Here is a 26,165-nt window from a genome sequence, read left to right as displayed (position 1 = left end):
CTCATGAGAGGGAACTTCGTAAGTCTTATTTACTGCCAATTTAAATACAAAAAAAGCACAAAAAGTGAGAACCCCCCCCCCCCAAAAAAAAAAAAACACCCCAAAACAAAACAAAGAAACCCAAAATATCTTGTAGTTACAGAACCTATGGCTTGATGCATATAATTCACTAGCAACAGAGGGGCTCATTTAGCATTGCACAAGTCTGTATAGTGGGACAGTGAAAGAGTTAAAGCCTTGCAGCCCGTATCGGTTTGGTGGTGAGGCTGGAGCAACACACAGAACCTCAGCAGGAAAGTAAACTGATGACTTCATTCTCCATGTTGTAATTGGACCCAGCTGAGAAGGGGAGAAGGGTGGGGGACAACCTGTCAAACCAGGTACTATCCTCCAACTCTGAAGGTCACGTTTTACAGCTCTCATAGGAGACTGAGGGGGGGAAAAGCAGCTTACTCTCTTCAGAGTCTGGATTTATAGTGCCTGCCCAAGAGGAGATGACAATCACTGGGGGGAAAGGGGGGTGTTCATGGTCCCAAAAACAGACAATAGAGAATCTTTGCGTGATTCCACCAAGGAAAGTAATGTACAATAATGTAATTTGCCTTTACAGAAGATGAAGCCACTGCACTAGTAATGTATACTCCACAATCAAAGCATCCTAATGGGGTGGCACTTGATATGCCGCCTGCCGGAATCCCGGCGCTCACAATACCGACACCGGAATCCCGTCAGTCAGCATACCGACATCTATTCTCTCTCTTGGGGTGTCCACGACACCCCTGGAGGGAGAGTAAATAGCGTGGCGCACGTAGCGCTCCACCGATCGTGCAGCGAGTCCCCAAGGGGCTCTTTTGCGCTCGGCCCACTGCCGGTATACTGGTAGTCGGGGTCCCGAGCGCCGGCACACCGTAGTAGACCCATCCTAATGATGCTTATGCAAAAAACAGAAATATCTCCAGTGCATGATTACTAACCAACACCAAAGTGATGAACACCAGGTAGAGGCCCCAGAAATCCGTGGGGGCAGGGGTGGCCTACAATAATCTAACACACATGCTGGACTTTCACTGACCTGTGCTGATTGACAGCAAATCTGAGCACATGGGATGTGTGAATAGGTGTAATGAGCCAACATGTTGAAATTAAATAGAAAAACATCCAAAATATGGATTTCTGGTTTAGACCATATGACATGTTGTTTATAAAGTTCATATATAGAGTACCCTGTGGGCATTTTAACTAGAAAAACAAATAACTGATTAAACTATAGTATATTCATATCGCGCGAGTTTTCCTAACCCTAATAAAAAGTGTTACCAAGTCAGTGTCTCTGCAGTTTGTCACATTATTTCCTCCCAAAATTCCCCGTCAGTCGGATTGGGGGAAACCGGCGCTGGGGATCCCTGCGGACAGCATACCGGTCCCCAGGTGGAGAATGCCGGTCAGGAGTTTTGCGAGCGCAACAAAGCCCCTTGCGGGCATGCTCCGCTCGCCTCATAGCGGGCACGGTGGCTCGCTGTGCTTGCCACAGGCTCTATTACCACTCTATAGGTGTTGTGGACAACCACGAGTGGGAATAGTCCCTGTTAGTCGGCATGCCGACTGTAGGGCATTTGATCATCCAGCATCCCAGTGTCTGCATGGTGACTGTCGGGATCCCAAGCGGTGGTCACATGACTGCATCCCTGTAGGACACAGAGTGACAGGAGGTCTGTAAAAAAGATAGGAAATGCTGTCCAATGCAGAACAGCAGCATAAATCTATGCCCAATATAAGCAGCTCCCCTGCACATAAATGCCAGGATAACTCTCCTAGAGTAAGCTGTATAAAAAGGGACCATCACCCATTTAATTTCATTTTTCCTTAGTTTTTGTTTTATTATCAAGTTGCTGTCAGTGGTTTACAGTCTGCCAAGTGTCAAGGTATTGCCATGGCAATTAGACACAACATGCCATGGCAATTAATCACAAAATAATGTAGTAAAGCAACAGATTTACAAACCCCTCCACCTGTCGTGCCGCCCGCCCGAACCCCCTTCCCTCCCCAATCCGGCCAGCAACAGCGTTTTGGATTCTGGCAGTCGGAATACAGACGCCAGAATCCCGACACTGCCTCTAACTCCAATCAGCTTACAATCTCCTGATAAACATGGCTGGGAGCGGAAACCACATTAAAGACACTTATCTTGTAGTGGCAGCCACATAAGTATACCCCACAGAGCGGATTTCAGGGGGCAGACCAAGTTGGTGTACATAATATCAAAAGCATCTTGAGGTTAAAGAAGAATACAACTGTGCATATGTATTTACTAGATCCAATTGTTACCGTTGTAGAACATATGAAGACAAAAAAGATCTTTAAGTAGACTGCAAGTTTTTTAGAGACAGAAACTCACAAACCCAGCTCAGGACAAGCTTGTACACAGACTCTTGCATCTAGTGCCCCAAGGCAGAAAAATCCCAGTCTGTGCTTTTACCAGAACACAAAAGCAGGAACCAGCCACATAAAGAGGAACTATTGCCAAACTGCGATCTTCACCTGGAAACAGGCTTGTGTGACATGCTATTGTATGGTCATTGTATATTTGCTGATGTCAGGACTACCACTCATTTTGTTTAGAGAAAGCTTCACGTATTTTTAATCCTCTAGGGTACCATTTATATGTTGGCAGTGGACTCTGGAAATATTTCACTGTATTTGGGGCAGTTTTCTCCCCACGGGGAATAATGAAGTCTGCCAAGGATTATTCATACCCCCCCCAAAGACCCAGCTTTGAAGATAATCTTTCTTGTACAACAAAGCCTGCTGATATCGCCGGTTTCATGATCCTCCTCTTACCGGACCTGCAGATCAGTGTCCTTGCAGTGTAAATAGTTTAACCATCCCCAGAGAGCCTGACAGTCATCTGCCATTAACCTCACTCCGCTTCCAAACGCAGCCGCTGTTTCCTGCTCTCTGATGTGATAAAACAAGCCACAGGGTTCCATTCTTCCAAAGAGAAGAAAGGACGAGGACTGGCCTACATCATGTCCCCTGCCACCACCCCCAGCAGCGGAAACAGAGCTGTGCGGAAAACGGATAGATCTATCAGGGAATGATTTTATTTTCATTTCCACTGTTGATTTAGAGAGCATGAAATTATACACTGCTGGAATGAGATGTGGAAGCAGGTTTGGCAAGAGGGGCGGCATACATACTATTTACCGGCGGCTGGGATGCCGGCTGTCAAGATACAGACAGTGGCATACCGGCCGCCAGTATGGTGATTGCTCGAAAACCCCTTGCGGGCTCACTGAACTCGCCATGCTGCAGGTTATATTCTCCCTCTATGGGTGTCGTGGACAGCCACATAGGGAGGAAAAAGCCTGTGGCGCCGGTATTCCAGTGGCGGCATTACATTGCCTGTCGAGATTCTAGGGTTGGCATTGTGATCGCCGGGATCCCAACAGGCGGTCTCCCGGAGGGGCATTATGTTTGGGATACTGTGTCTCCAACTATAAATGATAAGTTTGACAGTAGTCACTGAGGAATTCAGTGTTCATGTAAACTACACAAGTGCTCAAGTATCTGCTTTTATAGACCTCTACGGGTTAAACTAACATGTACCTGTTTTCGAGAGGTTTTGTTCAATTTTAGTTTATTCGTGTAAGTTTATTTGGGTTGGAGTACCTACGTAAGCTGTCTACACACCAGTGAAGACTTGGTGGACCTATTTATTTCATCTTAACCAACTGGTCAAGCATTACGCTACGCTTGTGGCCTGATATCGACAGATCAAAATCAGCACAGTAAGGCGCTATCCCTGCATCTGAGGGCCTTCAATACTTAGTGCTACTGCTTAGACCGAGAATGCAAAGAGTTCATTGAATGCTATGAATAAAGTACCATATTGAGCCTTCAGAGTGAATGCTGGGCTAATATGGATGGAAAACAATAGAAGACAGCATCCATGTTCACAACGAAACGGTGTGTGTATAGACAGCATGATTGTGTGTATGGTTTATCGTTTCTCTATGTGGTTCAATGAACGCTAATCACAACGCCAAATAAGTGGCATTCCAAATGAGGTTGGCTTATAACCTCCAGCCGCCTGTACTGGCCGTTCAGATAAGGTGTAGAGCATGAATCTACAACCTGCGGTCCTCCAGCTGCGGTGGAACTACACATCCCAGCATGCCCTGCCTCAGTTTTAGTATGCCTTAATACAAAACTGTGGCAGGGCATGCTGGGATGTGTAGTTCCACAGCAGCTGCAGAGCCACAGTTTAAAGACCAATGGTGTAGGGGATAACAGAGCAGCCACACATAAAAAACGGTGCCCCTATAGCTAGATCATATAATCAGGTCACCTATACGTAGCCAGATGGTATATGCGGTTGTTCAGCAAATAGGTCATACACCTATGTTGCATGGCTATGGTTGGCATTACTATATACACTGTTTAAACTCTATATTTATCCATTTATATATTTTTTTTCCTATTACAGGTGTTTTGTCTTCTGCAGCTGAGAGATTTGCTCTTATTCAATAAACAGGATATATATTTTCCTTATATGAGAGATCTAAACAAAGGTGCAGATTGCGGAATCCAAACTAGAATCTTTAATGAAGATAAAATATGTATTCTACTGGAATAACGCCCAAAACATCCATTCTCCAACCCTGATACTCAGTGACCACTGCTAACTGCAGATAGTTTCTCACTGCAAAATGCAAAACACTGAACTGGCAAGGTGTTGGCTAAAAACTGACAATGCCAGTAACACCGTGTGAAGCAATACATTACAGTGAGCAGTACTTGCGTACATAAAAACCACTTCCTAATATCAACCACTACACACGTCACCACATGCATGCACTTCACTATCATCGTCTTAAATGTTTCTAATAGGGAACTTAGCATTACTTGTGAATTAGGGGGACATTTACTAAGCAGTGAGCAGTGATAAGAGAAGAAGTGAGCCAGTGGAGAAGTTGCCCCATCAACCAATCAGCAGCTCTGTATCATTTTATATTATGCAAATTATAGATGTTACTTCAGTGCTGATTGTTTGCCATGGGCAACTTCTCCACTGGCTCACTTCTCCGCTCTTATCACTGCTTAGTAAATGTCCCCCTTAGTTTCACACAGCAAATATAAAAGTAGCAGAGTAACGGAGTTCTAATTTAGCTGGACCACACAAATATGCATGACATCCACGCTTGGACACACTGCAGCGATCCCAAAACACAACACTTACCAGGTAGACGTGGTCGAAGATTTCAGTGGGGCTATCCATCTGACCCAAAATGACAATCATCTCATTGTCAATAAACTCTTTAAACTCCCTCAGGTTGCACACCATCTGCATTTCCAGCTCTGTCCGGATCTACAAAGCGAAAGTGTTGTAAGTGGGATGGCATATGGCACAAGTCTGTATAAGCAGGTGAGCAAGTATAGGTTACAGTTAACTACAACAAAATAAAATATATATAAAAAACAAAGAAAGAAAAAAAAGAAGTAAAGTTGCCTTATCTCCTATGCACAGTGGTGCAACCATTTTGGGCTGAATCAATATTCCAAAGAATACTGGCTTATGCATTAACTTGTATCACCAGCAAGGCACCCGTGCCTCCCACCTCTAGTGACACTAGTGCATTAAAATTCTGCCGCGTACAAATGGCCACCATGTGCACTACTTTTTATTTTTTCCAACTGCAGACATTGCTTGGCAAAAGCAACACCCAGAATGCTTTGTGTTTTACATATAAACAATGGATGTGCATTAGTACCAAATAGCACATAAAGTTAACAATTTATTTGTAGGTTTACAACCATGTTGGCTTCTCCTAATGATCAACCAAGAGAAAAACGTCCTTTGTCCACGTGATTTAGACATGGCATATTTTACAGCTGATATAACAGAAGTAGGGGCACATACTAGAGCACACCATTAACCCCGATAGGACCACTCCCTCTAATGCCTCTTATCCATCTCTTCTGGAGCTAAGAACTGGGCAATGGTCCCAGACACTGCTGGTTCTTGGCATTTATATGCAAAGAACGAAAAGAATTAAAAATATTCAGAGTATGATCTTTATTCGTATCATCAATTTATTTGTCAACTAATAAATCTAGAAAGTGTATCTAGTAAAACTGCAAGTGAACGTCTCACCTCTTTGGATGTGATGTTTTCCAGGTCCCTTTGCATCATGATTTCTCTTAATTTAATTTTAATCAAACGCTCTGTGCGCTCTCGCTCTGTTGGGCTGTAAAAAAACAAGTGATCACACTTAATTCACAGTATGTTACAAGACATGTTATCACAGACAGGTGCTGGAGCTCTGGGAGGTGTACATTCCCCGTGGTATGTCCTAGATACACGATTCAGGTAGCAGCCAGAGGGGTTTTACATGGCTGCCTCAGTATGGGACACATGTCTACACCACCTTTTCAAAGACAGTGTCGTCCAAGGCCATTTATGGTTTTGGAAAGCAGCTAATCGCTACTTGCATTCCTTTAACCTCAATTCCTTAAGGCCTTATCGCCCACTGCAAAAATAGCCCACCTAATCACCAGTGCCAGGACGGTGATGCTGGAGGAGGAATAAAACAAACTCTTTAGATAAAGTAACTGCTACACCTAGGAGTATACGCTAAGGCAGTGGTGGCTGCAGCACCGACCACAGAGTGCAGGGGGAACCGCTTAACACATATTAAATACATCAGAACACGTATGTTTATATGTGCTTGCTGGTTCCCCCAGGGGAACCGGCAGCACTCTGTCAGGCAAACGGGACTCAGCATAAAAGCTTCACACACTCCTCCTAAGCCCGCTCCCAGACTCCCGTGGAACTAGCCAATGGGAGTCTGGGGGTGGGATTAGGAGAAGTGTATGAAGTCTTTTGCCGAGTCCTGGGTGTCGCACGACACCTGATGCACAGAGCACTCACGATTCCCCCGGGGGAACCAGCCAGCACATATATTATATACATCAGAACATGTACAGTATGTTTATATGTGCTAAGCGGATCCCACCCTGCACTATGTGGTCGGCGCCGCCCCTGCTCTAAGGAATAATCTAAGTGCACAATTCACTGTATAACACATTTAAAGCACTTTATGCTTATGCAGAGTATAGCTAGCCATTTTTATGATTGAAAATTAAAGAAAAATCAAAGAGATCCAAATTCCCTAGTACATGTGCAGTAATACTGGTTGGATCCATACAGTAGCTGACTGTAGGTGCCAAATGCACTTTGAAAAACTGCCATCAAATTAAACCCAGCATATCATCTGCATACAGTAACAAGAACCTGTAACAAATATAACCAGGCAATTGTTGTAGCTGCAAGAGGCAACTTACACATCGGTGAAGAGCACAGGTGAATCGGAGCGGTGTGACTGCACATCCTGCATAGCATTCCATTCATTGACCGATGTCTGGTCTGAGTTAATGTGACTCTCATAATAACTAACCCATGTTAAAAAAAGGCTGCCTGGGTAGTAGTTGTTGGCACGTGCTATCTCACAGGCTTTGTGCAAGCTTTGCAGTGCAGACCTGCAAAACGGGGGGAAAAAAGGTTAAAATGAGTATACAACAACGTGGACAAGTAGCTAGTTCAAACAGCTGAGAATAGAGGTCATTCCTAGGACGCATGTTCCATCTGTATTAGTGGTTTTGCAAAGCATGACCCCAAAAAAATAAAAAAGGGACGTATGCAACATAAAAGACCTATTACTTACCACATGGCTTGAACCGACACAGGCTTGAATATATGAACCCTGTTATCAGTTGACACGCTGAACCCTCTACAAAAAAGAAGAGCACATGGAAACCATTCACTGTCAGGCAGAAGATATCCATAATTCCATTATTTTCTTTAGTTCTGAATAACAACAACAATAATGAAAAAAACCAACAAACAAACAAAAACATTGTACAACAGGATCCACTTTCTGGGGGATGATTTGCATTTACCATCACACAGGGGTGTATTCAATTATTGTCGGAAGCTGCAGTCTTGTCGTAAAGACAGCAGTTTTCAACAGGTTTAGGGCGGAAGGGTTTCTGACCTATTCAATGCCGGCTGATTTTTTTCCGATAAGTCGGGAATTCCCAACTTGTCGGTATCCACGTTGGCTATCAGAAGCGCAGCCAAATCAGACAGGTTTTAGCCCCGTTTCCGACAATGTCAATCTGACTTTATAGAAAGTTGGCTTGCCATTGTCGGGAATGGGACAAACCTGTCGAGTTTGGCCCACCATTGAATACTAACCTGTTTCTGTTGGAAAGGATCCGACAGGTACTGAATACACCCCAAAGTCTCAATAAACGAGAACCCTGTATGTGGTTTGGATTTTTTCCCCAATGGCTGAAAGTTACAAATTGCACTTTTTCTACTAAGCATGAACCATGTATTAGCTGGCACGTTTGTTCAGCCATGTCCTAGTGCTCAAGCACACATGGGTACAGTGAGGTGTCACCTAGAACTGTATGTACGGCTCAGCTAGGGTACAGTAAAAGGTCACCGGAAGCTCTGCCAAGCATGGACGGACAAGAATGAGGCGTGCTAAGAGTGGCAGAGCAAACTATGAGGCACGTGTACAACTTTAAACACAATTATCGACAGAAGACAAAAAAGCTTACCCATCCCCATCCAAGTGGATAAGGGTGTCACTCCACAGGGGTAGAACAAGGCCCATGGTACATGAACTGCTAAAACACAAGAATAAAGAAAAAAAATATATATAGTTAAATACTAGGGACTGCCAGAGACTGACTAATATACTTGAATTCATTAATCCTTAAATAATCAGTGATTTCAGCTTTAGTTCTTAATGTGTATTACAAGCAATCATTTCATCAGGAATTAGCGTTATCAGCAAGACATGAGGTACAAAGTGCCTCATACCTCAGCTATTTTACTGGCTGCCAGTAAATTAACAGGTTGCATTTTCATAGAAATCGGGTAAATCAACAAAATAGCAGCTGCAGTAGACAGGTACAGATTAATAGAAACAGTAATCCTGGCACAAAGATTTTATTGTAATTTGACCCTTAATGATGAGAAGAAGTAATTTACTTAAATTGTGTGTACCGTGAATGTGATGAGTGCATGGAAAAAGCAAGGCATCTCATGGCGTGAGGGATATTTTTAGTGGGAACTGATTAAGGAAGCCTAGCAACCCACCTAAAAGCTTGTCATAAATACTGAGGCCTGTAAGCCCTAGAAACCTGACCTGTTGATCTAAAAGCAGCCTGGCCTCTATGTGTAGTGTCAGTCTCTATGAGCGGAAAACCGCACAAGTCCACTATTAATAAAGTACATGCTGGACAAGGAATAAAATAAAACACATAAGTATCAATGAAACATCACAGATATATAGCAGAAGTTCTCCCAAGAGCAGATCTGCAGAGTGCAATAAGCAGAGTCTATGGAGTGAACAGACAACATAAGCAATTAGGATTTCCTCGCAGGAATTATGTAACACACCCAGGAAAACCGCACTGTTAGAGGTGCATAGCGGGGAGTTGTGATTTTCACCTATGAGCATATGAGGCAATTAAGTGGGTGGGTCGGCTCCGTTTTAGCAGGCCTGGTCTATTTTAGCAGGCCTGGTCTATAACATACCGAGACTATCCACCCTGTGCATTGCTGGATAATGATTCCCAGAAACATGTGCCTGTTGTACAGAGCTTGATAACAAACTAACTTCTCAGAAAGAGTCTTTAAGTCCAGCTTTTTGTGGGAGGCCTATTTACGTGACCAGCCCGACCAGGTTCAAGGAGGAGATCCTGCTGGCAAATTTAGAATCTAACATAACACAGGCTGTATTACTTAGACTTAAACATAATTTGCTCATAGGGAGATCAGCAAATAAGTGGTCAAACACAAAATAAGTCGATGTAGCAATTGACGTGGAATGCAAGCAAGGCCCAGTCTGGAGCATCCCAAATATTACTGCCTCTTGTACAGATACACCAGGTTAAGAAAGGACAGGCCAAATAAATCCTCTGTAACCTGCAGAATTACATTACCAGAAAAGACCCCTCTGAAGTTACAGGTGGCTCCTTGTTGGATGGATGCAGTAGTGGGCTGATAAGAAGTTCTCTAACTTAATACATTGGGGCAATTCAATTGTTTTGGCTGCCACTAGATGGCGCCGAATAGAGCAATTGCGGTGGGACACATTTCAGCTCGCAGCCTCCTCCCAATTAGTAGATGGGTTTAGTCGCTTTGCACTGTTAAACCTGTACTCAAGCCCAAGGGGATGGGGGGAGGGGGGGGAGCGCGACAATTGGATTGCTCTCCAATGGGCGCCCACAATACAACTGACTTCCCCCCATTGTGTCAGTCCAGCAGGCTTTATGGAAACTCTTAAGCTGGTTACATACTGGGATATATATCAGGAGCCCAACAGCAGGTGTGTACCCCCTATATGTCTGAACTACATCTTTCACACACATCATGCCGGCTCTGCAGCACAGCCAAATTCCAATATATCTAAAGTATATTAAATGTATCATCGCTGTATGTATGGGCGGTTTTATACTTGCTGCAGGGGCAACGTCACAGCTGGACAGGCAAATTCAAATGCCCGCCCAGATGGGTGTCCTAACATACACATCGAGCAGCCAAATCGGTAAATGTGTATACTTGCCTGAATCAGCCGCTCTGTCGGCACGTCCGCCACCAAGGCATGACAATGTGTATTAAGCCTTAGAAGTAACAAGTGCAGGGACACTGTTTTACTACAGAAACACTTGGTGCCCAAAATAGGGACTCATCACAACACCAGGTAAAAAGTTAAGATACCCCAAAAGTGATCACAAAAAAACCCCCAAAAAACATAGCAAAACACCAAAACCACTTTTTGTTTTAAGGAACTAATTGACATTTGGAAACCATTTATCCTGCTGCCCACTGTGAACTTGTCCTTGGCACCACTCACCATCACCCCTCCCCGTTGACCGAACCAACCTTTTCGTTTTAAACCTAGTACTTGAGAACGGTGCAAACAGCAGTTGTTCTACTTTAGGAACATACTTAACAAAAATAACATGCCTCCTCCCAAACTATTGGTGATGAAACCATCACATGCCAAGCTCGTGTCACAGAAGACTACGCAGCAGATATGGCACCATGCGCAGGTGGGGTTTCAAAACAAGCAGCAAAATATTTTCCATAGTAACCAGAGTGTGCAGCTATGAACAACACTGTGCCGGAGATTCCTGGCATAGCAGTTCTCTGCTTTTCCCACTGGCTGTTGGCAGGAAGAGAAGTAGGGAGTCTCCAGCTGCCACAGAAAGTGGGGAAAAAATACCTCAAGATATAAAAGACTATATAAAAGACTTTCAAGAAATATGGAAAATAAACAGGAGCTTGATGTGTGAAATGTGTCTAGTGAACAATTCACCATCCTGTTGCTTACACCAGAAGTTCTGGAACACCGCTTTGTGACAATGAGCAGAAATGGATTATGTTTTATTATATCAGTGATGTCACCAGTGAACAGTAGAGATTAACCATTACAAAACTAAAATTATATACACATATATATATTATATATATATATATATATATATATATATATATATATATATATATACACACACACACACACACATACACATGCCAATACAACAAATGCATTGCAACATTTTCAGAGGTAAACTGCTCTCAACTCTAACCCAGGTCCCAATGACATTTATAACAAAATGCGGAAGTAACAAAAGCAATCAACAGAAAATGAAGTGACTTCTAAACACATCCAATCTAGGCAGCATTATAAATCAGAAGATCCATTACACTGAATAATCAGGAAGTACCTGTCATTATATGGAAAGTCTATGCCCAGCACAAGGCTCTCCTCTGTGTCCTGCCTTCCGTTGGTTGAGACGACAACCATGTAACGTGTACGATTCTGATAGGTGCTTTCCAATTTCACAGCCTAAATTGGGGGGGGGGGGGAGAAAAAAATCACAACCATACATTTTAATAAATTAGGTCATACAGAAAATTCACAATCATCTATTAAAGACGTGTAATAGGTGTTAAAGCCCCAGATGAGCACAGCAGGTCCAAGAAACAAATAAATCCCACCTGTAGTTGTACATCCATTGGGAACAATGCACCCTACATACAGAGACAGGCTTCAGTCTTAAGGTGCTGTTATTAGTGAAAGTCTGATTACTGTCTGTACTCTTCTTAGAGAAATTAGAACACCTCCCCTATTGCTGAAACCAGAATTACATCATATACAACAGAGGCACATGTGTAAGGGCAGGATAAATTAAACACACACATTTCACAATGCCCCAGGAAAAGAACAGTATAACCAACCATTACGTTTTGAACACCCATCACAAGTCAGAGAGACACAAAGTTCCACCAGCCAGCATTGCTAAAGGAAGTGTGTCTGTAGGATTTATAGCAAATCCTACAAAGGAAGGTGTTCTTCCATGCTTTTAAAGCAGTGCAGTCAAAAATGCTATATGGGAATTAGAAAGGTGTTCTAAATATCATTTACAATTAAAATATGAAGATTTGCTAACAAAGTACAGTGCACTAATATATAAGGGGGTGTACATGGGAAAGGTATATTTTCCTAGTTGAGGTGAGATACTCTGCCAAGTCAGCAAGGCAGCAGATGCTTCTCCCAGCAGAGTTCAGAAAATAAACGGAATGGTTTCTGGTACAGACTCATCCGGGTTTAAAGATCTATGGTGGATAGCTCAGCTTTACATTCACTACTTGTCATGAGTGTGCAAATCTACACTACATAAACACTAACTGTGCCCACAGCCGCTACTACGGCATCCCGCTAGGACACCACCGGACAGGAAAGAACATGGACTCTGCTGTGGCTTTTCACACCTAATTGTTATAAGATAAACAGGAGAAAATGCATATACATGATTCCACCCTGGTATGAGAATGGTCAGTATTTACAGCGTAAGCTAAAACAACGCTCGTATATGCGTTATGCTCAGGAAACGCAGCTTCCTGCACAGTGTGTCATATCAAAGGGGACATCTGCAGAGCGGCAGGAGACACCACAGGGATTACAGCCTATTGTACTCTCACATTCAATGCAAGGCATCAGCTGCTCTAGTCCTGCTCCAGACATAGTGTGCGCAGTCAGGGCTGACTCTGCAAGAACACAAGTGTGAGCGGTGCCAAGACTCCAGGAAACTGCACGCAGCCGGCTTGTCATTCCAAGAGGCTGCCTTGCATCACTGGCAGTGAAATCATGGACACAACAGGAGCAGGAAGAGAATACCAGTGTAAGAAGGCCCAAAACCAGGGCCAGCAATAAAACGGTATTCGTTTGGATGGTCGACCATGTTATGGTCGACAGTCATTAGGTCGACCACTATTGGTCGACACTGACATGGTCGACATGGACACATGGTCGACACATGAAAATGGTCGATGCATGAAAGGTCGACATGATTTTTTTGTAAATATTTTCTGTTTTGTGGAACTTTTCCATACTTTACGATCCACGTGGACTACGATTGGGAACGGTAAGCATGGCGAGCGAAGCGAGCCATGCTGTGCACTAATTGGGATTCCCCGTCACTTTACGCAAAAAACGACACCAGAAGAAGTAAAAAAACAAAAACCTCACGTCGACCTTTTCATGTGTCAACCATTTTCATGTGTTGACCATCTGTCCATGTCGACCATGCCAATGTCGACCAATAGTGGTCGACCTAATGACTGTCGACCATAACATGGTCTACCATTCTTACCGGAACCCAATAAAACAATAAATCAGGCTCTCTTCGCACAAGAATATAATTTGCACACTATACTTTGAAAAATTAAGGCAGCAGAAATACATAATCATTAAAAAGAGTGCTTTGTTAACCAGCCTGTTTAGTAGAATTGGCCACTGGGTGTCATACTCAACAACCAGCGGTGAGCAACACACAGCCTATGGAGGACATACGTGCACCAATGATTTCTGCTCTTTAGTTCTCCCACTAGTAGGTTAGTTGGTGGGTGGGTGTGAAGTCTTCTCACCAGTTACTAGTCAGTCAGAGATAAACCTGTCATCCTGACACTCTGCTCAGAAAGTGATCTGATGCTTTTTTGCAAGTGAACAGTAAAGTGCAGCTTAGCTCCCTCGTGGAACAAAGAACCTCTTACACCATCTGAAAATGGAATGTTGTCCACAAAAGGTTTGGCTAAGGCAAATGGTACAGCAGATGATAATCGCTGGCTGCTAAAAAAATAATGTTGGCCCCTAAATTTGTCTTATTGATCTGAATAGTACATTATTTTGTCTATCACAATCAGTTTACGAAAATTTGCAAGTCTAATTAAAATAAAGACAAATATCCAGATTACTACAACAGACTACACTCGCATTTTTTTCTGAATACTTAGTAAATGAGTCTTATCTGGTATATTTTCCCTTTACAATGACTGCTTCAAACCAATTGAAGTAATTGTGTGAGTTGAACACAGTGGGAGCTAGGTACACACTGAAGCCACCAGCTCCTAATGATACGTCAGACTGCATCCTCGAATACTGACTGAGCTCACACCATAGGTAGGTGGTGCTGGTCATCGGCTAGAAGAACCCCCCCCTTCAAATAAAAAGGTCCATGGCATATATTATAGAAACAATTTCACCCATACTGATGAGACTTTAGGAATCTACATCCTTAAATGGCCCAACCCATCTAATAATCAGCTAATCTGCACCATTTGTGAGAAAGTCCTGGCTCTAATTCGGTTCAAGAGCAACATTCAGGTTTTTTGTTGTTTTTACAGCCATGTGTTATAATGAGCCCCTATTACAGTATGAAGGGGCTATAGCGCATCCTACAGGCAAGCACAAAGAGAGAGCAGAGAGAAAGATTATTGAAAACTTGCGGCCACTGGATGACTATAGCAGACACTATTTGGGAAAGATGTAAATCCTGGGTCTTCAACCTGCGGCCCTCCAGCTGCTGTGGAACTACACATCCCAGCATACCCTGCCTCAGTTTTAGCATACCTTAATAGCAAAACTGTGGCAGGTCATGCCGAGATGTGTAGTTTCACAGCAGCTGGAGGGTCACAAGTGGAATACCCATGATGTAAATGATAAGTCCATGGGTAAAGATTACATAAGGCAATATTCAATTAGTGTCCAAATTTTCGACAGGGCGGAAAGACGGCACTTTCCGCCGATAATCTGCACTTCACTATTCAATTGAAGTTCTGGTTTTCCACCCTGTCCAAAAATTCTAAAATGTCGTAAAACACACGGATGAGCGGAATCTCCGCTCATCTGCGTGTTTTCGACCCCGCCGCGGTCGAAAACGGGTCTGATTTCGACCGCTCATTTTCGCCGAAAGAAAATGAATGGTTGGAATATTTATTGTTATTTATTATTAAGTTTCTTACATAGCGCAGCAAATTCCGTTGCGCTTTACAATCGGGGAAACGAACCGCAATAGAATAGTGAAGTGTCTGATCAGACACTAATTAAATATACCCCATAGCATGCGCAAGCCTTTTTGGACATGACAAGTCTAATGGCTCTGACTGGGATCATGTGCCTAAAAACGTGCAAGGGCACCAAACAATAATATCCGCTAGTTCAGATCAAGAAACAGATCCCTCTGTTCAAGCATATTATGCCTCAGTGATATCACCAGCTCCTACTTAATTGATGGACTGGATATGGAGATCAGCCCACAAATGGATCACTCCAGCACACAGGGTTGATGGGTACACTTTCAGAATAGTACATAATGGCACTTCAATGACTACTTGATCATAGTTAGTCTTCACCTACTTACATTGTCCATTACGCCCAACCAACCACTGAACAATGAATAACAGCCCATATAACTTAGACACAGCTAGTCTGCCAGAAGCTGTGAATACATCACATAAGAGACATTAAGATATACAGGTTGAGTATCCCTTATCCAAAACGCTTGGGACCAGAGGTATTATGGATATCGGATTTTTCCGTATTTTGGAATAATTGCATACCATAATGAGATATCATGGTGGTGGGACCTAAGTCTAAGCACAGAATGCATTTATGTTTCATATACAACTTATACACACAGCCTGAAGGTAATTTAATACAATATTTTTTAATAACTTTACGTATTAAACAAAGTTTGTGTACATTGAGCCACAGAAAACAAAGATTTCCCCCTCTCACTCGCACTCAAAAAAGTCTGTATTTCGGAATATTTGGATATGGGATATTTAACCTGTAATAAAATTGATTTTGAACACGATCTAAGGTAAAGACATCAGGAATATCTCACTGGGTGCGGTACACCAGGAAAACGTGTCTGTAGACTGATGCAGCTTCTGAATAACCTTGGGCCGCACTCAGTGACAGCTCGGATACAAGCTGCCACGTGAGGCAGACTTCAAAGTGGTTTATTTTCTATAGGAATATCATCTGAATGTGCATGCACCCTTTAGGCAGAGATTCCTGCACAGCTACGAAATACTTCCAAACACCTCTTTAAGGGGTTACTAGTCTATAGAGGAGATTTCAGACATTATGGGGGATTACATTGTTCAATTCTCATAGCCAATTGTTAGGGGCCCAATAACTTATTGTGGATTTCTTCTAGCAGCCTCCTGAGGAGAGAGCTGAAATGTACCCAAAGTAAGGCTTTTGGGTGCCTTCACTGCATCCCCCCTGGGTTTTGCGTAACGGACTTTATGCAGCTAAACACCTGCAGTTTGTGTGAGACACTCACAATAATGAATAGGTGCAGCGGAACAAACAATTGAATAGCTACTGTTATTTCGGAGAGGAGCTGCTGCAAGAATATGACATTTTTTTTTCAAATAAATAAATAAATGGAATCCCCCCCCAAAAATGGTATTTCCATAATAAACGCAAGAATTAAACCTTGCTTAAAGTTTTTAGCACACACTATTAACAGATCAACAAATCACTCAGTCTCATTGGCGTTCTAAAAAAAAAAAAAAAAACAGTACACAAACTTCACGTTAGAAAGCACACACTCATTTTAAATCTATGCATTAGTAAAGGGCCCTACACATTTAAAGATCCTCCGCCGAGCTGCCCGACGACGGATATGGCCGACCCGGCGGTGGTGGTGGTGGGCAGTGAAGTTTCTTCACTCCCCCTGTCACCCGGCTCCATAGAAGTGCAGGAAAATATGGACGAGTTTTTATCCATATTGGCCTGCATGCACAGCCGACGGGGCACCAACAATGAACGAGCGCGAGGCCACGCATCGTTCATCGCTGGTGCCTCCACACTGAAAGATATGAACGATATCTCGTTCATTAATGAACGAGATCGTTCGTATCTTTCAGTGAGATCGACCAGTGTGTAGGGCCTATAAGAATTGACAAATTATCAGAAGACCATGAAAAGATTCTCGCCCTATAATTTAAGATCACAAAATCTGTGGGGATCATTCACAAACTAAATGCAACTGTATGTGAACCTATAGCAACAAGGCATTTGTTACACTAGAGCAAGAAAAGTCAGCCTCACATAGGCTTTCAATTAAAGCACTGTACTTAATTACTAATCAGGGCTTTATTTTTCAATAAAATATGGTTACAAGAAGCACAGGAGTTATTCCATAACAAAGCACAAGTATGAACTGCCCAATAACCAGAAACTCTCCTTCATTGTGCAGCATGCATTACATTACTCAGAGTATGCCATAGAATAACAATTACTAATCATTGCCTGATGTAAGGCAACACCTCCACATCACCCGTTACCAAATAATTCACCAATTAACCAGCTGGCATGCAAATAGAATCCTTAGCAAAATACAACAAAGCGTTTTTTTTTATTTTCCCTTTTCACAAGTTGAGTCTACACCCAGAACACAGGAGATTATTACCAAACATGCCTCCAGCTGCCATTCCCAAACGCTGGTTGGCTGCCAATGTTGGATGAGAAATGATTGGGGGTCCCATTGTAAGTAAACCCCACATATCTACTAGATGGGGATATAGCAAACATTGAGTAAGCAGGATGTTTCTGGTGGGGTTACACTGTAACCCTGTTTGAGATCCCTCCTGGCTAAGACACCTGCTTACATGAAGAAGGGGGTCATCTATATGCCAGTACTATGTGCCAGGAAGCATTCACGAGACTCACCAAGCGGATGGTGTCCTCAGGGCGGAGAAGTGTAAACATAGCCTGGAGGTGTTGCTGAAGGTCCCCTGAAAACAAATAACACACGGCAAGGTCATTTCTTGTTGTGTATTCATCATTTAAAGGAAAAACATATTAATTGTATTTAGTTACAGCTCTATACCAACATGACATATACAGATCACATACTTTAGTTAATGCTACAGGTGCTGGAGGTTTGGCATCTACACTTTATGCGCTATAAGGACATTTGTATTTGCGTTTTTAATCTACGCACATTTTGTTATTTCTCAAGTCACACTGCGCAGAAAGATTTAATAGCACACGGTCACATGGCAGAAGAGAGACACAGCCAGAATGCATCCTAAAGGAACCACGTGTGCAATGACGGGGGTAGCTGGAAAACCTGTGCAGACACCCATCATTGTACAGTACAAGAGACACCAGACAGGCACAGACAGACACAGTTGGCAGTATGAGGCGCTTGTATTACATCACTGGGAGGATAGCGAAAAGAGCTAAATCTATGAAGTACATAAAGGAGCTAAACACTACTCATGTCAGGTCACTTAACCACTTCCACACAGGATGATGGGGCTTTCCTCTTCAAATAGAATTATTATATTTTGTTGCTGTAACTTAAGCAAACAAAATTATTTAGTCCACAAAAGCTAATTCCATACTGTTTCATTCAAGACACATTCTCATATACTTCCAAAATGTTTACTTTCTTGCATCAGGTGTCCAAGACTCCATTCTATTAATGGACTACACAGATTGGAATGACATCTCGTGCCTCTGATTTCCTGGCCCTAGTCAACAACTCCCAAAACGTTACGATATACAACCAGACTCTTGTATGTTGTATGGTTTTAGCCCCTGAACAGGCAACGGCACCCGGATACTGCAGGTGTGCCCACTTGCGTCCTTGCTCCGCCATGGTTCGAAGGATGACGTACAATAGATACCAGCAAGAGAGCTACGTGCGAAACTCTGACCGAAAATCAGCCGCCTACAAATGATTTCACACCAGGTACCCAGAAAACATGCGATGCTGGAGAGATGAGTTGTCAATTTGACTTCTCCTAGAATCTGGGTTTTCCTGGTTCCTCCACTTAAAAAGGTGGCTGAAAAGGACCGAACCTTAGGCTAAAAGATTTTCCTAACCTAGTGCTATCATACGCTTTAAGCCCATACATAATAAATGGAAGAAGCGGTTGGAGGGGGAGGAGCTTATGTACTCTAAAAAGTGACGCTATTAAGTGCTGACTAAACCCCATAGTTAAGAAAAGTCCCCCAGATGGATGAAGAAATAATCCTACCACAAATATTTATCCCAAAATGAAATATAAGCAAATGACATGTACTTTATAACAGTTCTGACAACTATCCTGTATAGGAACCAATGCAAGCTGTCATTGCACATGGAGTATGAGGAGTATGATGTACCCGCCTACACAAATCATACAGTTAGAAGTGGAGGATATCCCAGATATATATTGGGAGCACCACCTATGTATTTTTTTGGATTACAATAATTCTATGGGACACACACATTTTCGTACCAGCCCATAACAATAAGATAAAATGCACAAGCTGCCATAAATGCATATTTCCGACATAGAGCTAAGGGATTCCCAGCAAATCACTATATTCAAAATCTAATTGGTAAAAGCAGGAACGTGCAGGCATTTACACACTTTGAACATAGTGTCCATATTGATCACTATTTTTGGCCAACCAAGAGGGCCCCCAGTGGTCTGGGTCCATTCAAGGCCATTACATACTGCCGTTGATATTTGTCGGCCCAAAGCTATGAGCTGCTCACACCGAAAAATATACACTGTGGGTAATGAAACGGACATGGAGCCATCACAGAGGTACTATTATGTAGGCTCTTAAGCCTATGGTTTTGCACCAAAAACTGACTGATAAAATAAGAATTTACTCACCGGTAATTCTATTTCTCGTAGTCCGTAGTGGATGCTGGGGACTCCGTAAGGACCATGGGGAATAGCGGCTCCGCAGGAGACTGGGCACAACTAAGAAAGATTTAGGACTACCTGGTGTGCACTGGCTCCTCCCTCTATGCCCCTCCTCCAGACCTCCGTTAGGATACTGTGCCCGGAAGAGCTGACACAATAAGGAAAGGATTTGGAATCCCGGGTAAGACTCATACCAGCCACACCAATCACACCGTACAACTCGTGATACTATACCCAGTGAACAGTATGAATAACAACTGAGCCTCACAAACAGATGGCTCCAAACAATAACCCTTTAGTTAGGCAATAACTATATACAAGTATTGCAGACAATCCGCACTTGGGATGGGCGCCCAGCATCCACTACGGACTACGAGAAATAGAATTACCGGTGAGTAAATTCTTATTTTCTCTGACGTCCTAGTGGATGCTGGGGACTCCGTAAGTACCATGGGGATTATACGAAAGCTCCCAAACGGGCGGGAAAGTCGGATGACTCTGCAGCACCGAATGAGCAAACTCAAGGTCCTCCTTAGCCAGGGTATCAAACTTGTAGAATTTAGCAAACGTGTTTGAACCTGACCAAGTAGCCGCTCGGCAAAGTTGTAAAGCCGAGACCCCTCGGGCAGCCGCCCAAGAAGAGCCCACTTTCCTCGTGGAATGGGCTTTTACAGATTTAGGATGCGGCAGTACAGCCGCAGAATAGCGAGTCAGTTTTCCTGACTCCAGCCGTCCTGGAAACATAGATTTTCAGGGCCCTGACTACGTCCAGCAACTTGGAATCCTCCAAGTCCTTAGTAGCCGCAGGCACCACAATAGGTTGGTTCAAATGAAAAGCTGATACCACCTTAGGAAGAAATTGGGGACGAGTCCTCAATTCCGCCCTATCCATATGGAAAATCAGATAAGGGCTTTTACATGACAAAGCCGCCAATTCTGACACACGCCTGGCCGAAGCTAAGGCCAACAGCATGACCACTTTCCACGTGAGATATTTTAGTTCCACGGTTTTAAGTGGCTCAAACCAATGTGACTTAAGGAGATCCAACACCACGTTGAGATCCCAAGGTGCCACTGGAGGCACAAAAAGGGGCTGAATATGCAGCACTCCTTTTACAAACGTCTGAACTTCAGGCAGTGAAGCCAGTTCTTTTTGGAAGAAAATCGACAGAGCCGAAATCTGGACCTTAATGGAACCTAATTTGAGGCCCATAGTCACCCCTGACTGTAGGAAGTGCAGAAATCGACCCAGCTGAAATTCCTCCGTTGGGGCCCTTCTGGCCTCACACCACGCAACATATTTTCGCCATATGCGGTGATAATGGTTTGCGGTCACCTCCTTCCTAGCTTTAATCAGCGTAGGGATGACTTCCTCCGGAATGCCCTTTTCTTTTAAGATCCGGTGTTCAACCGCCATGCCGTCAAACGCAGCCGCGGTAAGTCTTGGAACAGACAGGGCCCCTGCTGCAGCAGGTCCTGTCTGAGCGGCAGAGGCCATGGGTCCTCTGAGATCATTTCTTGAAGTTCTGGGTACCAAGCTCTACTTGGCCAATCCGGAACCACAAGTATAGTTCTTACTCCTCTTCTTCTTCTTATTCTCAGTACCTTGGGTATGAGAGGCAGAGGAGGGAACACATAAACCGACTGGTACACCCACGGTGTCACTAGAGCGTCCACAGCTATCGCCTGAGGGTCCCTTGACCTGGCGCAATATCTTTTTAGCTTTTTGTTGAGGCGGGACGCCATCATGTCCACCTGTGGCCTTTCCCACCGGTGTACAACCATTTGGAAGACTTCTGGATGAAGTTCCCACTCTCCCGGGTGGAGGTCGTGTCTGCTGAGAAAGTCTGCTTCCCAGTTGTCCACTCCGGGAATGAACACTGCTGACAGTGCTAACACATGATTTTCCGCCCATCGGAGAATCCTTGTGGCTTCTGCCATTGCCATCCTGCTTCTTGTGCCGCCCTGTCGGTTTACATGGGCGACCGCCGTGATGTTGTCTGACTGGATCAGCACCGGCTGGTGTTGAAGCAGGGGTCTTGCCTGACTTAGGGCATTGTAAATGGCCCTTAGTTCCAGAATATTTATGTGTAGGGAAGTCTCCTGACTCGACCATTGTCCCTGGAAGTTTCTTCCCTGTGTGACTGCCCCCCAACCTCGAAGGCTGGGTCACCAGGATCCAGTCCTGTATGCCGAATCTGCGGCCCTCTAGAAGATGAGCACTCTGCAGCCACCACAGCAGCGACACCCTGGCCCTTGGAGACAGGGTTATCAGCCGATGCATCTGAAGATGCGATCCGGACCACTTGTCCAACAGATCCCACTGAAAGATCCTTGCATGGAACCTTCCGAATGGAATTGCTTCGTAAGAAGCCACCATCTTTCCCAGGACTCGCGTGCAGTGGTGCACAGACACCTGTTTTGGCTTTAGGAGGTCTCTGACTAGAGATGACAACTCATTGGCCTTCTCCTCCGGGAGAAACACCTTTTTCTGTTCTGTGTCCAGAACCATCCCCAGGAACAGCAGACGCGTTGTAGGATCGTCCAAGTACGGGATAATTATAACTCCCTTTTTTCGAAGGAGTATCATCATTTCGGCCATTACCTTGGTAAATACCCTCGGTGCCGTGGACAGACCAAACGGCAACGTCTGGAATTGGTAATGACAGTCCTGTACCACAAATCTGAGGTACTCCTGGTGAGGAGGGTAAATGGGGACATGCAGGTAAGCATCCTTGATGTCCAGTGATACCATGTAATCCCCTTCGTCCAGGCTTGCAATCACCGCCCTGAGCGATTCCATCTTGAACTTGAACCTTCTCATATAAGTGTTCAAGGATTTTAAATTTAAAATGGGTCTCACCGAACCGTCCGGTTTCGGTACCACAAACATTGTGGAATAGTAACCCCGTCCTTGCTGAAGGAGGGGTACCTTGATTATCACCTGCTGAGAATACAGCTTGTGAATCGCCTCCAGCACTGCCTCCCTGTCCGGGGGAGCTGTCGGTAAGGTAGATTTGAGGAAACGGCGAGGGGGAGACGTCTCGAATTCCAGCTTGTACCCCTGAAATACTACTTGTAGAATCCAGGGATCCACCCGTGAGCGAGTCCACTGGTCGCAGAAGTTCTTGAGACGGGCCCCCACTGTACCTGGCTCCGCCTGTGGAGCCCCAGTGTCATGCGGTGGACTTAGAGGAAGCGGGGGAGGATTTTTGTTCCTGGGAACTGGCTGTATGTTGCAGCTTTTTCCCTCTACCTCTGCCTCTGGGCAGAAAGGACGCGCCTCTAACCCGCTTGCCTTTCTGGGGCCGAAAGGACTGTACCTTATAATACGGTGCTTTCTTTGGCTGTGAGGGAACATGGGGTAAAAATGCTGACTTCCCAGCTGTCGCTGTGGAAACGAGGTCCGAGAGACCATCCCCAAACAACTCCTCACCCTTGTAAGGCAAAACTTCCATGTGCCTTTTAGAATCTGCATCTCCTGTCCACTGCCGAGTCCACAATCCTCTCCTGGCAGAAATGGACATTGCGTTTATTTTAGATGCCAGCCGTCAAATATCCCTCTGTGCATCTCTCATGTATAAGACAGCGTCTTTAATATGCTCTACGGTTAGCAATATAGTGTCCCTGTCTAGGGTATCAATGTTTTCCGACAGGGAATCTGACCACGCAGCTGCAGCACTGCACATCCATGCTGAAGCAATAGCCGGTCTCAGTATAATTCCTGAGTGTGTATATATAGACTTCAGGATAGCCTCCTGCTTTCTAATCGCAGGCTCCTTTAGGGCAGCCGTGTCCGGAGACGGTAGTGCCACCTTTTTTGACAGACGTGTGAGCGCTTTATCCACCCTAGGGGATGTCTCCCAACGTGACCTGTCCTCTGGCGGGAAAGGGTACGCCATTAGTAACTTTTTAGAAATTACCAATTTCTTATCGGGGGAAGCCCACGCTTCTTCACACACTTCATTTAATTCATCAGATGGGGGAAAAACCACTGGTAGCTTTTTCTCCCCAAACATAATACCCTTTTTTGTGGTACCTGGGGTAATATCAGAAATGTGCAACACATTTTTCATTGCCGTAATCATATAACGAGTGGCTCTATTGGAATGTACACTAGTCTCATCGTCGTCGACACTGGAGTCAGTATCCGTGTCGACATCTGTGTCTGCCATCTGAGGTAGTGGGCGTTTTAGAGCCCCTGATGGCTTTTGAGACGCCTGGGCAGGCACGGGCAGAGAAGCCGGCTGTCCCACATCTGTTATGTCGTCAAACCTTTTATGTAAGGAGTTGACACTGTCGCGTAATTCCTTCCACATGTCCATCCATTCAGGTGTTGACCCCGCAGGGGGTGACATCACATTTATCGGCACCTGCTCCGCCTCCACATAAGCCTCCTCATCAAACATGTCGACACAGCCGTACCGACACACCACACACACACAGGGAATGCTCTGACTGAGGACAGGACCCCACAAAGTCCTTTGGGGAGACAGAGAGAGTATGCCAGCACACACCAGAGCGCTATATAATGCAGGGATACACACTACACACAGTGATTTTTCCCCTATAGCTGCTATTAATACACAGTTTGCGCCTAAATTTAGTGCCCCCCCTCTCTTTTTTACCCTATTGAGCCTGGAAACTGCAGGGGAGAGCCTTGGGAGCGTCCTTCCAGCGGAGCTGTGAGAGGAAATGGCGCCAGTGTGCTGAGGGATATAGCCCCGCCCCCTTTACGGCGGACTTCTCCCGCTTTTTTCAGGATATTTGTGGCAGGGGATTTTACACATATATAGTCTTACTGACTATATTATGTGTTTATTTGCCAGCTAAGGTACTCTTATTGCAGCCCAGGGCACCCCCCCCAGCGCCCTGCACCCATCAGTGACCGGAGTGTGTGGTGTGCATGGGGAGCAATGGCGCACAGCTGCAGTGCTGTGCGCTACCTTAGTGAAGACCGGAGTCTTCAGCCGCCGATTTCCTGGACGTTCTTCTTGCTTCTGGCTCTGCAAGGGGGACGGCGGCGCGGCTCCGGGACCGGACGACCGAGGCTGGGCCTGTGTTCGATCCCTCTGGAGCTAATGGTGTCCAGTAGCCTAAGAAGCCCAAGCTAGCTGCAAGCAGGTAGGTTCGCTTCTTCTCCCCTTAGTCCCTCGTAGCAGTGAGTCTGTTGCCAGCAGATCTCACTGAAAATAAAAAACCTAACAAATACTTTCTTTTCTAAGAGCTCAGGAGAGCCCCTAGTGTGTATCCAGCTCAGCCGGGCACAAAATTCTAACTGAGGTCTGGAGGAGGGGCATAGAGGGAGGAGCCAGTGCACACCAGGTAGTCCTAAATCTTTCTTAGTTGTGCCCAGTCTCCTGCGGAGCCGCTATTCCCCATGGTCCTTACGGAGTCCCCAGCATCCACTAGGACGTCAGAGAAATATGAATAAGGTCCGACTTAAGCTGGGTACACATCAGACGATCCTGGATCATGTCCGGTGGGATGACAGATGTAATACATCAGATGCCCGTACACACAGAATAATGTAGCATGCGACAGCGCAATATATTGTTCAGTGGTCGCATCCAGCAGTATGCCTTCTGACACCAGGTCGTCATATCTGATGTGAAGAACATCAGAGATGTGATGACCCTAATGTCAGTGGGCAGGAGCGCACAAACACAGGTACACATAAGACAGATCCACAGGATCGGGCATCATATCGTCTTATGTGTACCCAGCCTAAAGGCCCATACACACTAGACGAGATAATGAAAGATCTCGCTCAGAAGGTTGTGAAATTGTGAAAGGAAGGGCGCATCTGGGCGAGATCTTTCACAATCTCGTCCAGTGTGTACACTAAATGTCGTTAATGACGCGCGCTCCGACGGGAGCTGAAGTGAACTTGTCGCGCCAGTCGGCAGCAGCATTGGAATAGCTGCCGACCGGCGTGATCACGGGTGGGAGTTGGGTGAAACATTTGAATCTGGCCGTAGGGGTGTATACAATTTGCTCACAGGTGCAACACAGAAAAAGTAATGCTTAAAAAAAAGCCAAAAGGGTAACACTGATACACGTTCCCCAG

The 26,165-nt window shown here is 44.7% G+C and overlaps 1 protein-coding gene across 1 annotated transcript in view; it reads right to left on the bottom strand.

The window, feature by feature from the left end:
* SSH2 (slingshot protein phosphatase 2) overlaps positions 1 to 26,165 on the bottom strand; it is a 393,857-nt gene that overhangs the window by 22,549 nt on the left and 345,143 nt on the right. The window contains exons 5-11 of the mRNA XM_063955961.1: positions 18,114 to 18,178; positions 11,812 to 11,933; positions 8,629 to 8,697; positions 7,725 to 7,790; positions 7,345 to 7,539; positions 6,155 to 6,248; positions 5,240 to 5,368 (exon numbers count right to left, since the gene is read on the bottom strand). Coding sequence (XP_063812031.1) covers positions 5,240 to 5,368; positions 6,155 to 6,248; positions 7,345 to 7,539; positions 7,725 to 7,790; positions 8,629 to 8,697; positions 11,812 to 11,933; positions 18,114 to 18,178 — 740 coding nt within the window. The remainder of the gene's footprint in view (positions 1 to 5,239; positions 5,369 to 6,154; positions 6,249 to 7,344; positions 7,540 to 7,724; positions 7,791 to 8,628; positions 8,698 to 11,811; positions 11,934 to 18,113; positions 18,179 to 26,165) is intronic.

This window comes from Pseudophryne corroboree, chromosome 2, assembly GCF_028390025.1.
Source record: "Pseudophryne corroboree isolate aPseCor3 chromosome 2, aPseCor3.hap2, whole genome shotgun sequence".
In the NCBI taxonomy this organism is placed as follows: Eukaryota; Metazoa; Chordata; class Amphibia; order Anura; family Myobatrachidae; genus Pseudophryne; species Pseudophryne corroboree.
This window is presented reverse-complemented; position numbering and strand designations above follow the sequence as displayed.